Genomic DNA, 16,195 nt, shown 5'->3' with positions numbered 1-16,195 from the left:
GGGGACTTACGCCGAGACTTCTCGGTGTCCCCCTTACAGAATGTGCCAGGAGAGAGCATTGCCACCCTCCCTGTGGGGGCCTGGCGATCAGGCCACCGGTTAGTCAGAGAACCCAGAGGGAGGGTGCCCTGGGCAGGGGAGAGGGAGGCCCACAGTGGAAGCATGGGGCACCACTGGGCACCAGGGTGGTGGCAGCTGGCAGGGCGGGAGACTTTGGGGCAGGAACTGCCAGATGACTGAGGACCAGCAAAGCCATTGAAGAGTCCCCACCAAAAAAAAAAAAAAGAAAAGAAAAAAAATAGAAAAATTGGATTTTTCTCTTCCCATAGAGCCCTGTTGAAGGAGGCGTCACTGGGTAGCAATGATTTGATAGAATTTCGAGGGTGCAGTAATTTTTTGAGCCAGACTTTGTCAGAGAATAATGAGGCCTCATTTCTAGACAGTGCAGAGGAACCCCGGGGAGCCTGGGTGGCTTTTATAATCTGATTGTCGGGCTCAAGTTAGGGTTATGTATGTCGGGAGATTCACATGCTTATGGAAAAAGTCAGAATCCCTTTCCTGTAGAGAGAGATACTGAGTTATTTGCAGATTAAATGTTCTCTTTCTGGGTTGAATTTTAGGGTAAACCAAGGGCAGAGAGGTGGAGGGGTGACAGAAGATGGTCAGGCGTTTTCACTGGTTGATGGGCATGCCGTACGCATCTCTGTACTTTTATGTACATTTGGCATCTTCTGTAATATTCTAAAAGGAGGAAGAAAGAAATGCCAGCACAGTCTAATTAAAAGCCTTGCTCCAGTTCTTTATTTTTTCATGGGATTCTGTACATTATTTATTACAGAAGTTAATGTTCTGTTCAGGATTGGTCTAGGGATAAGGAAGTGTGTCTTACACATAAGTTAATTATCTGTTCTGCTTAATTGCTGCTTCTCTGTTTACAGGACTTGAAAAAGCCTTTTGATAAAGCTTGGAAGGACTATGAAACAAAAATGTGAGTGTTTTCATTTTTTAAAATATGTGTGGGCGATTTGAGATTTGAGTTTTAAATCAAGGTTCAGTTGCCCCCGGGATCCTCTGAACAAACCTTAATCCAGGGAAGACTACCTGAACCAGCCCTGCGGTTCCTCATAACGACAGGTGCTTCTATACTAGGGTGGTGGCCTCTTCCACAGCCCCTTGTCCCTTTTTCTGTGGCATTGTGGTTGTGACACAATGTTATGTTCAGAACCTACCGAGGGAGGTAGGTTTCTGAACCTGTTTCTCCCAGGAGGTGTTGATCTCCTTTCCTGGTTTTGCACACTTTCTCATTTTATTACCATTTATGATAGCAGTGCAGTCAGACTTTGCCTTCATGATGATTTATGAAAATCTTCTGCTTTTAGTTTTGGGTCTGTGTGTCTGAAATACCAGGCTCCTTGGTTTTAGAAAGGTTCTGCAGACGCCCTTCTTCCGCTTCACTCAATTGATTTGTCTGCCAGAGAAGAGCATGAAGGACAGGCCTGTGGGTCCTTCCAGGCACCCGGTGATCTCTGGTAACGCTGGGCTTGCTCCTGTTGACCTGGGACCCCTAACTTCTCGTTCCTAGGGTGGCGAGCATTGAGCTAGCGAGAATTGAGCTAGCCATCGTGAGGAAGAGGGGTTTCAGTTATTTTAAATACTAGAGAAAAAGAAAACATTTTTAAATGCCTTGTGTTTACTTTGCATAATCTCTGTGCCTTGGGGAATGGAGACTTTTCTGAATGGAAATAGAAACTTCCCTATGAAGCCATCTGGTAAAGTGAGAGGTGTTAGGAAGGAAGTTGATTCAGATGTGACTACAAGTGTTTGTTTTTTGTTTTTTGGTTTTTTTTTTTAAACCAGATTTGGATATCTTTTCAGTAGTGAAGGATCACAAAGTTCAAAATCATTAATACCAAACCTTTGATACTTATTCTGTTCTACGGAAATGTTAAGTTTCCACAGAGTTGCTTGGATTCCAAGTGTGGTGTTTCACACACTGATTTCGGCTTGGATTGCTAAACCCCAGGATCGTGAAGCACTGTTCAGCCCAGAGAGGCTCCAATCCGTTGTCCCTGGCCCTTTAGCATCCTCTGTGACCAGTTGGATGAGAGATATGGGGATCAGCATTCCTGCTTTACAGATCAGATGGTCTCCCAGTAGGAGGGTCTTGAGCCAGGGCCAGGAGGTAGATTTCTTGACTTGCGTCCAGCTGCTCCTGTTGCCCCAATGGACTGCCCAGAGATACTTCTGTGCACAGCTGGACCATGGTGTAGGGGGTCTGCTGAGGAAGACTGTGGAGAGAGGCCTTGGGCCTGAGACTGAGAGGAAGGTCCAGGAAGGGGGAAGACATTACCTTCTGTGTGACTAAGATCCACTTAGGACAGAAGCAGAATTATTCACACACCCCAGAATCTGGGCAGGAGGGAGCAGTGCCCTTTAAACTTGAAAGGATTCTTGGCTAACAGAAGAGGTAATTCTTTACCCACTAACAGGCAAGCTTCCTTATCCCAACAGGCCTCGTGGGGCTAAGTGTCCTTCGGATTCCTGGTCAGTGATTCCACATGAAATTAAGAGATGGCCTGTGTCTGCACTGTGTCTTGGTCCCTTGAGGGTGTCAGTGGCCTTGAGTTGTTGGGGGCTTGTGTAGGGGTCTGGGGCCTTTAGTCAGACCCCTCCCAGTTGCCCGAATTCATCCAGCAGCATCCCTACCGATGTCCTTCATCACTCACGTCTTGTTTTTCCTCCTGATTGTTGAGGATGCACCTGGGCCCAGCACTGAGCTCCACGCTAAAGAAACATATCCTTCTTCTTGCCTCTTAAGCACTGAGCATGCACACGCACCCCTCCACCCCGTGACGGGGCACTTCGGGAGCCCCATGCAGCCCACCTCATCACTGAGCAGCTGTTAAGGAAGGTACCACCTGCGTCTCGAGGTGCACACCTTGAGCAGACTTCCCAGGCCTGCCCGGCAGCCCCTCAGATGGAGTGACTTCTGTTGGCTTTCATTAGTTTCCTTTTTTTCAGAATAAATATTCACACTTAATTCCTGCCCTCGTAGCTGATGTGATTTTGTGGCTCCTTTGACGCTGGTTCTTCTCTTGGATGTGCTGCTGCTGGCCAGTGCTGAAGTGTGCACCTGACACTTAGTGTTAAGCGTTCAGCCTGAGATCCTTATGGGAACAGGATTGGGCTGGAAAAATGAGGGGGAGGTTTGTTTTATTCTGCAGTGTGAGCACCGTGGCAGGCCAGGCAGGAGAACTGGCCTGGCTTCACTGAGTGGGCGAGGAGGCAAGTCCCGGGGAGAAGAGCGGGTAGGAAAAAGCACGGCATGTGCAGACCTCCCACCTCTGCCCGGAGCAGGGCAGAGCAGGTGCTGGGGAAGTACTCGCTGAGTAAGTTGTGGGAAGGCTAAGTTTGACATTTTTATGATGACAGCATTTTCTTTCATGAGCGTTAAGAGACCATCCTGATCTAAAATGTGTGCTGAGCATTCTTCTCACGGCTGGCTGACGGACAGCTTCGGGGCTGTCCAGGGCAGCGTGCTGTGCCAAGAGGCCTCTTGATTTAAGGCCTCTGGCTTTTTTTTTTTTTTTTTTTTCCCCTCACACATAGAACCAAAATAGAAAAAGAGAAAAAAGAGCATGCCAAGCTTCATGGAATGATTCGAACTGAAATAAGTGGGGCTGAAATTGCGGAAGAGATGGAGAAGGAGAGGCGGTTTTTCCAGCTGCAGATGTGCGAGGTGAGTGCTGGGGCCAGTGGTCCAGCCCGGCTGCCTGTGGCCTGCGCCCCCACGGGGCCTCACCAGACTTGTGGCTCAGACCTGTGGCTTCAGAGAAAATACCAGATGGATTATTGAACTCTGCTTCTGAGTTGACCATTCACTTTATAAGGGGGCATAGTCTCATTGCAGTAGGTTAATCTAGCAGCGACTTTTTTGTTTGTTTTGTTTTTTATTTGTTCTAATTGGTTATACATGATAGTCGAGTGCATTTTGGAGGCTGGTGATATAGCTCAGTTGGTAGAGTGCTTGCCCAGCATGCACAAGGCCTTGGGTTCAATCCCCAGCACCACCACCAAAAAAAAAAAAAAAAAAAAAAAAGAGAGAATGCATTTTGGAGCATCACTCCTTGTTCCTCTGGCTGTGCCTGGTGCTGAGTCACACTGGTAGTGTAATCGTAGAGGTATGCAGGGTCATGATGTCTAGCAGCAACCGTTTATAAAAGTAGAGAATATAAAGAGCATCTTTCTGGCCTCACATCTGTACTTTCTCAAACTTGCCTCCTCTCACTGGAACTAGCTAAAATACTTCAGGTGCTTTTAAAATGAGTTGTCTGGGCCCCCGTGGGATCAGTGACTGGGGAGCAAGGTGAGAAGGCAGATGGGGAATCCTCAGGGCACTCTGCGACATCCTCTGGCAGGGACAGCAGACACTGTCCTCCCCAGCATCCCCGCTACCTGCCAGTGCCCGGGGCGCACCTGCACTGCGACCTCAGCTTTGCCTTGGGAAGCGGGAAGCAGCAGGACAGACACTGGGAGCATCTCTCCAAGACCAGAGGCCCTCTGACCACGAGGCCTTTGCTCGCAGCCTTTGTGTTCTTGTGCCTTGCTGGCGGGCGAGCGGGAAGGGGCCGCTGCCGCCCTGCCTGGGCTTCCACCTGCTGGGGGCAGCACATGTGGGAGCAGGTTGCGGAAACTTCCTTTCCTGTTCCTCTGTAAATGTTTATGACTATCCCTTAGAACAAGTTCCGGTAAGTAGGATTTCTGGGTCAAAGGACACACACATTCTAAGTTTTGATACACTTCCAAGCATTTTATTAAAAATGTATGATTTTGATACATTGCCAGATGTTCATTTAACTGGGAATAAATAATCAAAGGGAAAGGAGAAGAGGACATGTGGGCCGTTGGTTTAGAGAAAAGGAAATTTGTACCTTATGGTTTCAGAGCAGTCTCCTGTCTCCTTATTGGGAGGCACAACCCACCTGGGCGAGCACACGGACGTGGGCTTACCACGTGTGACTTGTGTGCCTGGGCACTTGTCAGCAGATATGCCTGGGCATTGGGTCTCAGGTGACATGTTGTCAGAGTTCTCCTAACAGCAGAGGGGATAGGGACTTAGTGGAGTCCTCGTTCTGTGAACATTTAGGGAAGGACAGATGTATTTCTCGATGCTGGTTTTATAGATCCCCAGAGCTTCCTGATAATCTCGGTGGTCATTAATGAATTCTCCAAGTTAAAAATAACTTTAGTTTAAAATTAAGATGCGTGTTTTAAACAGTCGCATTTAGGGGGCCTGTCTTGGGGTTAGTGACAGGACTCCAAGGGTCTTAGCTGCAGAGTTGTAGCTATTAGAGTTCTGGATGGTGACCTGCCTAAAGAGAGGGACCTGGGACACAAGCCTGTGCACAAGACCATCCGAGATACCCCATCTCTTCCAGCGCCCTCCTTCCTTGCAACCAGAGCAAGTCTGTTCCAGCAGGACAAGGCAGAGTGTCCTGTTAGCAGAAGTTCTTGGTTCTTGAACATCTGCTTACCTGCCTGGCAGAGGGTTCGCATGGAACCTCGCTGAAGGGAGCCTTAGGCGTGGGCGTGCAGAGGGGCCAGGAGAGTCTGCTCGTCATGAAGGACCTCCGAGGACTAAAGAGTAAACCTGTCCTCAGAAGCTCCTCTTAAAGCTCCTATTCTGCTTGTTTCTCTGATGGTCTCTCCTTTGTTTCTCAACAGTATCTGCTGAAGGTCAATGAAGTCAAGATTAAAAAAGGAGTGGATTTACTTCAGAATCTGATCAAGTATTATCATGCCCAATGCAAGTAAGTCCCTTTTCTTCTGCGTGATGTCATTTGAATGTTTCCCTGAGTATAGTAACCTACAGTTTTGTATGGAGGAGAATTAACTCTCATTTAGAGATCCACAGTCAAGAATGAAGTGCTATTATGTGCTACATGGATAAAACTGGAGAACCTGTCACATAAAGAGAGACCGACACAAAAGGCCATGTCCTGTGTGGTTTTGTTTGACAGGCCAGGAATAAGCAAATTCATAGAAACAGAAGCAGATTGGTGGTGGCCACAGCCTGAGGAAGAAAGGCTTGGGGGGGATGATTGCTAATAGGTATGGGGTTGCTTTTGTGGGTAATGAAAAAGTTCTGAAGCTGGTGCTAATTGTACAACTTCACAAATATACTAAATCCACCCTACACACTTTAGAAGGGAAAATTTAATGGTTTGGGAATTACATCTCAATAAAAAGTAAGAGTGTGTATACAATATAAAAAAATCCATAGTAGTTCCTGAATGTATTTCTATTTGCTCTTTTTTTTGTGTGTGTAGTTTGACCTGACACATGATCACAGGTGTTTTTGTTTTTTACGTGGGGCACACCTGTAATTCCAGTAGTTCAGGAGGTCAAGGCAGGAGGATCACAAGTTCAAAGCCAGCCTTAGCAAAAGTTAGGTGCTAAGCCATTCAGTGAGACCCTGTCTCTAAATAAAATACAAAATAGGGCTGGGGATGTGGCTCAGTGTTTGAATGCCCGAGTTCAATCCCTGGTATAACCCCCCCCCAAAAGAAAAAGAAAAGAGAGAGAGAGAATTGAGATGCTGTTGATACAGTGTTTTAAATTAGGAAACCTCTTTCCTTTATTACTGATGTTATAAGACCCAGGGACCTTGATGAATGAGGGAGGGTGCAAATAAGAAAGAAGGAGACACTTCATGTGTAACCTCAGCTCTGCCCTTCACCACGGGCCTGGTGGCCTGCTTCTGCTCCCAGGCCCCAGTTGCTGGCGCACGCAGTCATTTATAAGCAGACATGTCTGCCCGGGGGTTGTTCTCTCACATGCCCCACAGACTCTAATCCAGACTCTAATCCATGCTGAGATAAAGTGGTACCCAGTACAGGAGGACTTCCTGCTGCAAGAGTCAGGTCAGGGATGTTGACGAGTGTTCTAAAGCGTAGGAATGTGAGACAGAATATGATAGAAAAACCCAGTGTAGACAGAGACTCGGGTGGGGTTTTTTCCCCCTTTTCTGGGTTGTCACTGTTATATTCTCCAACAGTCAGAGCACTGTGCCTGGCACATAGTGGGTACTCAGATATTTCTTGGATTAACTGCAGGCCTCTTTGAGGAGACTGTGTTCTGCAATCTGAAGGAGCCAGCAGATAGGTGGGAGGGATGTTCCTGGGGGCGTTGAGGTCTGGAGTCAGGAAGAGGCCAGGGTGGCTGAGTACTGAGGAAAGAGTGGCCTGGAACAAGACTGAACGGAAAGGCTGAGGCGTGGGTGGCCTGCGGGTCTCCTAGGGTTCAGGATTTGATCCCAGGGTGTTGGGATGCTCTGGAATGGTTTTAAGCGGGGGATCTGTTCGCATGGAGCTCCTGTGTGTGCCAGGCCCTGTTTGAGGGTCTGCTGACCCAAGAAGCCCAAAAGCAAAGTTCTTCTGCTTGTGGACCGTAGGTTCCACTCGGGAGGATACCCAGGAGGCTCGTGAGCAGACCCTGGCTGTGGCTGGGACGAGGCATGAGTGGGGGCAGGGCGTGGCTTCTGGAAGGAGGAGCCAGAGGCTCAGTGATGTGGACCGTCACTTAGGCACACAGAGAGGTGCAGCCGGAGAGGACAGTGACTTGTTGGGCACAGCGGGCGTAGGAGGCGTGGACTAACGTGGGGAATCTTCTGGGGCAGAATCGCCTGCCTCTCTTCTTACCTTCCCAAATAGGCTGTGCCCAGGCTTACGTGCCTGTTCTTTCTCCTTCTTTTTTGGTACTGGGGTTTGAACCCAGAGTGCTTAACCCCTGAGCCACATCCCAAGTCCTTTCTTTTTTCTTTAGTTTTTGAGATGGTCTCACTAAGTTGCTGAGGCTGACCTTGAACTTGGATCTTCCTGCCTCAGCCCCCTGAGTCACTGATCACAAACATGTGCCATCCCACTGACTCTACTGTGCCTTTTATGCACACTGCTCCCTTTCCTGGAAGGTCATCCTGTGCCCTGTCCCTCCCTCGCTCCTGCCTCTCCCAGGACCTGGCTTCTGGACTCCCCGCTGCATCCTTGTCTCCCGAGGGGACATGCATCTTCTCTTGCACGGCGGAGGCACCCTCATCCTCTGGTCTCCTCTCTCTCCTGCCAAAGGACACAGTCCTCTCAGGAGGGGCCTGCTGCTCACTCAGTCTCCCCCAGGGCGTGGCACAGGGCGTGGCACAGGTGTGCAGCAGGGCCTGTGCTCTCGCTGGAGTGGAGCTCTGTGGGTGGTGATAGCACTGCTGTAGCAGCCGAGGTCGGGCCACACAGGAACTTGTGCTGGGTGGAAAGAGCCTAAAGACCATCCCAGAGGGTGAGAAGACATCACCTGTGCAAGGCTTTAGAGATGGACTCTTTGACAGTCTCCATTCCTGTGACACGTGGCTGTAACATGCAGATCCCCTCTCTAGGTCCCTTATAACCTGGCACAAGGCAGTTTAGGAAGTGGGTCGCTTCCTTGCTGATATTTTATTTTTAGGAAGAAGCTATTCTGGGATTTCCTTTTTTTCCCTTTATTTTGCTCAAACTATCAGTTGGGTAGCAACAGATCACTTGTAGAAAAGTGAACCAGTTGGCCTTTTATGGGCATGAGCTCAGTAACCTATTAAACTAAGAATCTTCTGATACTTCCTTCTTGGATCAGTATGTGTGTACACACTGCATGATCCTAAATCAGTCAAGCAGCTTTGACTTCTTAAATTCATATTTTGGGGATAAAATGTGGAAGTTGAGAGACTCGGCCATGGCTGTGAGGAGATTCTCTCATGTGTGCATTTCACACGTGGGAGTCCTTCACGTTTGTTCATTGGAGTTCTCATCTCCCCTTCTTGGCCCCAGAAGCCCAATTTGCCTGCTGGGCAGGGCTGCCTCCCCACAAGCCAGCTACGGGAAGTCGCCATGTTTCGCTGAGATCCTGGAAGCGCGCTTGCTTGTCTTGAAGAAGCGCTTGAATGTGCGTTAGTGTTCTTTTTACTTGTTTTTGCTTTTCACTGCTTTTGAGAAATACTTCATGTCCTTTTCCTTTTATTTCATTTCCCAAAAAAAGAATTCGCATGTCTGCCTCATTCCTGTATTTTCCTGAAAGTTCCTCTATCAGCCTGTGCTGCTACAGAGGCGGGGTCCCGTTCTCCAGTGGAACCTGGGGCTAGGGCAGCCCTTGACACCCTAACCAAAGCCCACCACCGCTGGGTTCTGGCTCTTCCAGCACATGCCTGCTGGACCCACAGTGCCGGCTGTTGTCTGACTGAGTTGGTCAGACTCGAGTCCAGGGTCTGGAGAAGCTTGTTCTCCAGCAGGGCGGGGTGGCTCCACAGGCAGACCCTCGGGGATGGGGTCACACGTACCCTGAGGCCAGAGGAGCACTCGCGATTGCATCTAAACAGGTGCATTTTCATGTCTTGAAAATCTGGCCAAGCAACCTAGAAAATGTGTAATTGAAAACAAAATTTGATAATGTCAGTGGTTACAGTTCCTCAACTGAAGCTTGGAAAAATGTTAACAGGCGCCACTTAGGAATAATTTGCCTATATCTCTGATATTTTATATCTCTCTGATATCTCCCACATCGCTGTCCTACTCTGTAGATGGAGCTTGGCCATTCCTGTGCATCAGAATTGCCTGGTTGTTGTTGTTGTTTTTAACTGTTCTTTCTCCTTTCCACGTGACCACTGCTGTGGAGGAACACTCTCCCAGTGCCTTACTCTTGTTTGCGCCCTTTGGCTTTTTTTCTTTGTCTCAGATCCATCCATTTAGTTGCTCAGAAGACGCTGGATCAAAGCTCTTGCCGCCATTTTCAGTAGAATCCTGTTCTTGTTGTCAGTTGAGGATCTCAATTTATGTGGGTCAAGAAATCACAAGTGCTCAGGCTAATTGCAGTTCCTTTTCTATTCTTCCAGTTTTGAGTGTCGTTTTATTCTCAATTTGCCTGATATTTTAAGTTTCTATTCATACAGACGTTTCCCCTAGGAGTTAGGTAATGACTCCAAGTCACTTTTCTTCAAAGAAGTTTTTCTGTCTGACAAGGTTATTTTCTCCTTTATGAAGCACAATCTGTTTCTTCGTTCCCCTAGTTTTTTCCAGGATGGACTGAAAGCAGTAGAAAGCCTCAAGCCTTCCATTGAAACCCTCTCCACAGATCTGCACACGGTGAGCAGTCCCTCCCTCAGTCTCTGTGCTGTGTGGCCTGAGCACGCCGTGCTGGACAGCTCGGGAGAGCCCTGTCCTGCGTGGAGGAGCGTGGCATCGCGTGCCCGTGGCTGGGGAGGGGAGCCGGCGAGGTGGCTGCCCTGCCACAGCCTCCCTTTCTCTGCTCCTTGGTTTTAAAGATCAAGCAGTCCCACGATGAAGAACGAAAACAGCTGATGCAGCTGCGGCATGTCTTGAAAACATCACTGCAGGTCGAACAGAAAGAGGTGAGGGCATTTAATTTTGAAAGATTGCTATTTAAGTCTCGGAGGCCTTGGGACCGTGGATCTGAAATCCCGACCGCCAGGGTCTCACCGTTGGCTCTGGGGCCGTGTCGAGCAGCGCTGAAGCAGAAGCAGTTTTACCAAAGCATCGTGCGTTTGTTGGGGGTGTGGGGGGACCACCGTGGATGACCACCCAGGGCGGGCCCTTCTTGCCCAGCAGCCAGCTGGGCATTTCCCAGGGCCTTTCTCACATTGTACACTTGCCCCTTTAGCCCATTGTTCTGCCCCTGGACCCCTGCAGTTTCCTGGCCCTGACATGTCCGGACTCTGCCCCTTGGGAAGGAACACAGCAGGTGGCCACCTGGGTCCTTTCCAGCCCCGAGACTGCTCTGTAAGATGCGAAATGTTAGATTCTCTTAGGGCTTTGTCCTGAGGGGCACGCATCCGGACCTCTGTCCTGAGGGGCGCGCATCCGGGCCTCTGTCCTGAGGGGCGCGCATCCGGGCCTCTGTCCTGAGGGGCGCGCATCCGGGCCTCTGTCCTGAGGGGCGCGCATCCGGGCCTCTGTCCTGAGGGGCGCGCATCCGGGCCTCTGTCCTGAGGGGCGCGCATCCGGGCCTCTGTCCTGAGGGGCGCACAGCCAGGGCCCCTGTCCTGAGGGGTGCACATCCGGGCTCTGTCCTGAGGGGCACACATCCGGGCCTCTGTCCTGAGGGGCGCACATCCGGGCCTCTGTCCTGAGGGGCGCACAGCCAGGGCCCCTGTCCTGAGGGGCGCACATCCGGGGCTCTGTCCTGAGGGGCGCGCATCCGGGCCTCTGTCCTGAGGGGCGCGCATCCGGGCCTCTGTCCTGAGGGGCGCGCATCCGGGCCTCTGTCCTGAGGGGCGCGCAGCCAGGGCCCCTGTCCTGAGGGGCGCATATCCGGGCTCTGTCCTGAGGGGCACACATCCGGGCCTCTGTCCTGAGGGGCGCACATCCAGGCTCTGTCCTGAGAGGCACACATCGGGGGCTCTGTCCTGAGGAGCGCACATTCGTGGCCTCTCCTGTATCAACTGTTGTGTAGTGACATCTGTGTGCTCACACTGAATTTGTATTTTTGTGGGGTTCATTAAAAGAACATGGAATTCTGGCATTTGCTGGTAAATGGATGGAGTTAGAGAATATCAAGCTAAATGAAATAAGCCAAACCCCAGAAGCCAAAGGCCCAGTGTTTTCTCTGATATGTGAATGCTAATTCACAATACGGGACGCTAGGGAAGAATAGAGTTACTTTATATTAGGTAGAGAGGATTGAAGGGAGGGTAGGGGGTCTGGGGGAAGGAATGATCGCAGAGGAAACAGGTATTATTACCTCATGTACATGTATGACTGCATGACTGATGAGATCCTGCAATATGAACAATCCAAAAAATGAGAGATTATACTCCATTTATGTATGATCTATCAAAATGTATAAATGCATTCTACTGTCATGTGCAACTAATTAGAACAAATAAAATTTTAAAAAATAAAAATGAAAAAAACATGGAGGTAAGTTTTGAAGGTAGTTTTGTGATGTGTTGGCTACAATGTGGGTATTATAACTTGAACTTCTTTTTTCCTCCAGCCAGTCATTGTGTTGCCCAGGCTAGCCCTGAACACCTGGGCTCAAGCAATCCTCCTGCCTCAGCCTCCTGAGTAATGGGAATAGAAAGTGAATTTAACACAAACCTACTTCCTTGTCAATAAAGGAATGAGACTAAATGTTTGTCCAGTAGGTTTTGGATATGTAACCATTAATCTGCTTCACAGAGCATAACATTCACTGTTGGTGCTTCACTGTGAGATCTTGTACTATAACTCAATGTTGTTGTTTTTCTCCCAAATGCACTTGCCTTTCGTGACCGAAGTCTAGGAGAGTAAGTAGCTCAGTATTTTAACAAATCGGAGGGGTCTGCATGTTTTGTTCATGAACTTCAAAATACGTTTCTTACTGGCTAGTAGCACCTTAAATCTTAGCCCTCTTTCATTGCAGTCGATTTTGCTAAAGGCTAAAGAATTCCAGTGCACAGGCTTAGTACAGTGGGAGTGTTCGGAATTACTGGGTCTCCTGTGCAGAGGGAGCAGCCCGCCCCTGCTCACCCCACCTGCCCTGCTGGCTCACTGCAGCGACAACCTGTTCCCTCTTAGACCCTGGCCTTCCTACAGCTAGCTGTGGGCAGCGCAGGAGGCCCCTCACCTCCTCTGCCTCCATTGCGGGTGGTAAAGTGAGAGGCCAGCAGGGTGGTGCTGGGAGCTGCCCTCAGCGTGGTGCCTGCCTCTTGGTCTGGAGCACGTGGTCCTAGTGACTTGCTATCCAGACATGGCGCGAGCCTAGAGGAAGCTCCGGCCCTTCTGTGGGTGGAGGAGGCGGGCTAGGTGCAGAGGCAGGAGGTCCCTCTAGGCCTCGCTCCAGGGCCTTGGTGAGGAGGAGGGTCTGTCTTTAAAATGAAGGGGAGGGGCAGGGTCAGCAGTCCTGGCGCCGTGTGGGACCCTGTGCGCCCTGACTGCAGAGCGAGGCTGGGGAGAGCACGGCTCATTTCCGGCTCTGCAGAGGAGTGTGCAGACCCACCGGCACAGCCAGTCTTTTAGGGTTCAGCCTCTAGTGGGTTTTTTTGGCCAGTCTGCCTGCCCTGCTGGCCTGAACGACTCAGAAGAACTTTCTTGACTTTCCTCTAGCTTTGTCCCGGGGACTGGCCATGTCCTTCAGGTCCCAGGACCACCATCCTCCATGTTCTGGGGTCTGTCCTGGGGTCTGGTCCTGTCCTCCTTATGCCAGGGGCTGCCACATCCTCCACTTCCTGGGGCTGTCAGTGTCCTCGTCATTCTCCTGGCTGTGTCTGTCGTGTTTCCTGTCTGTCACACTCTGCACTTTGGTGATGGTATTTAGTCTGTGAACACAGTCGAAGGGCTAAGCAGACATGCCTGAGTTAAATGTGCCTGAGTTAAACGTACGCGTGTTCTGAAATGCTTTTTAGAGTTCGAGCTGTAGCTTGTGTTCTAAGTACAGCGGCAGGCATTGAGCGCCTGGGCCTTGTGAGGCTCTCATCTTCTGGTTGGATTCTTCTTTGGGACTACGGAGCTGGAGGTGTTGGTGGCTCTGATTCAGCATTGTGAAAATTCTGTGATGAGCAGTGACGGTTCATGGGGGCGGCCTGCTCCGAGGGCACCGCCTGAACAGGCACTTTCTTCCACCACTTTCCAACATCCCTCACTGGAAGGAGTCCAGAGCACAGGCCTCACAGTGTGGTGGCTCAGGCTGCTCTTCTTTGTCACCCATGACTGTGCTTTGATTCACAGGATCACGTGCCGCTATGATCCCAGCGTAAGTCATGCCTCTCAAATCACCTGCCATTCGGATTTTGTGGAGGTATTTTTCTGCTCTCTGCAAAGAGGATACTGCTCTGGTTTTTCCATCATTTTGTTAGGAAAATTTAAAAACTTACAGAAGAGTTGAAAAATTGTGCAGCCTACACAGATATGTACCCTGGCATTTGGCTCTGGGGAGTTGCTTCTGCCAGGTTAAGCCCCTCCGTACTGCTGGGTTTTACAGGAGCTCCCTTGCTGTCAGCCTTTACTCTGCCTTTCCATCCCTGTACACCTGTGGGGTTCTGCTGAGTCCCTGCTGAATCCAGGTGGCACAAGGTGCTTCACTGTCTGATCTTGAGAACCCAGTCACGGGCTACTGGGGAGATGCTCGGGCTCTGGGATAAAGGTTTAGAAGCCAAGTGCTGAAACCACAGTGATTTTTCCACTCTGCAGCTCTCTCCAGTGGCTTCTGTCTCCCGGTCAGCTGTGCTCCTTCTTTTCAAGGGTCTCTGTCTAGCGCAACGTGACTGGATGGTTGTGCTGTCTGGTGTCAGAGGTCCATTAGGGCCATAATTTCCTCCCAACTCTGACTTTCCTTTCTGGGTTTGGGAACCTTATCCTGCCCGAATCTGGCCCTATTAGAACCCCTTCCGGTGGCCCCCTTACCTCTTGCTGAGCTGGTGCACCACGCTGACCTTCTCGTCTGCCACAGTGGAACGTGCCCTGTGCATTGGTTCCCGTGGTTGGCAACCCTTTCCTCGGCGCTCAGCACAGGCCCCCCACACACCCCAGGGGACGAGAGGTGCACTTCTCACCTCTTCAGAGTTCACAGTCAGGAGGTGGAGCCTTTCTTCATGATGGGCTGAGGAAGGGCTGTCCCCAGGTCGCCTGAATCACCTCGAGGATGCTGGAGTGATTGGTGCTAAAGCAGGTTCAGTTTTATGCCAGACAGATTTACAGAACTCTTTTTTTCCTGGATTTTAGATTTTACATGATAGTAGCTTCAGTTTTGCCTGCATGTTTTGATGGAGTCAGGAAGTGCCTGGTGTAAAGAGTAAAACAATACTGTCTTCCTTGAGGTGTGGCACAGAGTCTGGTCCTGTTGATGAGCAGTGGGTGTCCTTCTTCCCGCTCCTGAGACCTATAAATGGGCCTCACTTGCACGTGTTGGGACCTCACCGCTGATTTTGGGCAGGCTTTTTTTTCTCCCCAGATTGATAGACGTTGTGCAGTTCAGTCTTTGGACATGGTTTATTTTTAGTTTTTCACAGAGTCCTGCAGGTGAACAGTATTGCTCTTCCCTCTCCATTCACTTCTCCCAGCAGTGATCATAGCTGGGCTCGCTCTGCATTTCTGGTGCTGAAGGACACCCGCTCTGGGAGAGCACGGGACCTGGGACCATCCTCGCCCCACAAACCAGCAGCGTGCTCTGGTTGCTCCAGGAGGTCCCTGTGGGAAACGAAGCCCTTTATATTGCTGGTGGCTCAGATGACGCTTTGTTTGTCTTTGTGTTTTTTTCAGAGTTTAAAAAGTCAGGGCACATTCACATAATTCACATTTATGGATTGGAAGACGTGGGATTGTTGCAATGGCAATTCTCCCCAAATGATCTATGGATTCAGTGTGATCTCCGTCAAAATCCTAGCTGCTTTTTTGCAGAAATTGACAAACTGGTTCTAAAGTTTGTGTGGAAATACCAGAGACCCAGAATAACTGAAACCATCTTGAAAAAGTAGACTCATATTTCCTGATTTCAAAACTTACCCCAAAGCTATAATCATCAAGGCTGTGTGGTAGACATATGGTAGACAGAAAAGATCAATGAAATAGAGTAGGGAGTCCAGAAATAAAGCCTTACACTTGGGGCGAGTGGTTTTTCAGCAGGCGTGCCTGACAGTGGGGGAAGGAACTGTTTTAGCAGTTGTCCTGAGGCAGCTGGACAGCCACAAGCCAGAGAATGGACAGGAACCCTGCTGCATATCACGACCAAAAGTCAACTCAAAATCGACCAAGACCCAAGTGTAAGCACTAGAATTATCAAAGTCTTTCAAGAGACCCATAGGTGCAGATCTTTGTGTCCTTGGATTAGGCAGCATCTCTTACACATGATCCCTAAGGTACAAACAGCAGAAGAAATGGTAAATTGGAGTCCATCGAAATTAAAAAATTGGTGCTTTGGGACTCTTCTTTCAGACTGTTGTGGGTCCGGGCCTGCCACTCACTGTTGCTGGTCCCTGAAGTCCACACTGTCAGGCCTCCGCAGGTTTTCTACCTACTGGCTGCAGTGTCTGTCCCTCCGTTCCTGCGTGGCGGCCACATCACCCCGCTGCCTTGAGGACCCTCCCTTTCTGTCTGCCAGGTTCTGCCTGCACCTTCAAGCCCACTTCCTCCTGTGGTTTTCTCCACTCAATGCTGCAGGTCTTGAGCATGCATGCACGTGTTTATTT

At 49.9% G+C, this 16,195-nt stretch overlaps 1 protein-coding gene across 4 annotated transcripts in view; it reads left to right on the top strand.

Annotated features, from left to right (window-relative positions):
* The window catches only part of Asap2 (ArfGAP with SH3 domain, ankyrin repeat and PH domain 2), a 126,975-nt gene that overhangs the window by 68,259 nt on the left and 42,521 nt on the right, over positions 1–16,195 (top strand). For 2 of the 4 annotated variants that reach the window (XM_047523497.1, XM_047523495.1), the window contains exons 5-10: positions 939–988; positions 3,610–3,739; positions 5,725–5,810; positions 10,082–10,157; positions 10,337–10,423; positions 12,311–12,319. In XM_047523497.1, coding sequence (XP_047379453.1) covers positions 939–988; positions 3,610–3,739; positions 5,725–5,810; positions 10,082–10,157; positions 10,337–10,423; positions 12,311–12,319 — 438 coding nt within the window. The remainder of the gene's footprint in view (positions 1–938; positions 989–3,609; positions 3,740–5,724; positions 5,811–10,081; positions 10,158–10,336; positions 10,424–12,310; positions 12,320–16,195) is intronic. The other 2 variants (XM_047523498.1, XM_047523496.1) reach the window with 1 other exon arrangement.

Source organism: Sciurus carolinensis, chromosome 13 (assembly GCF_902686445.1).
Source record: "Sciurus carolinensis chromosome 13, mSciCar1.2, whole genome shotgun sequence".
NCBI classification, from domain to species: domain Eukaryota; kingdom Metazoa; phylum Chordata; class Mammalia; order Rodentia; family Sciuridae; genus Sciurus; species Sciurus carolinensis.
Note: the sequence above shows the minus strand (reverse complement) of the source record. Positions and strands in the feature narration are given on the sequence as shown.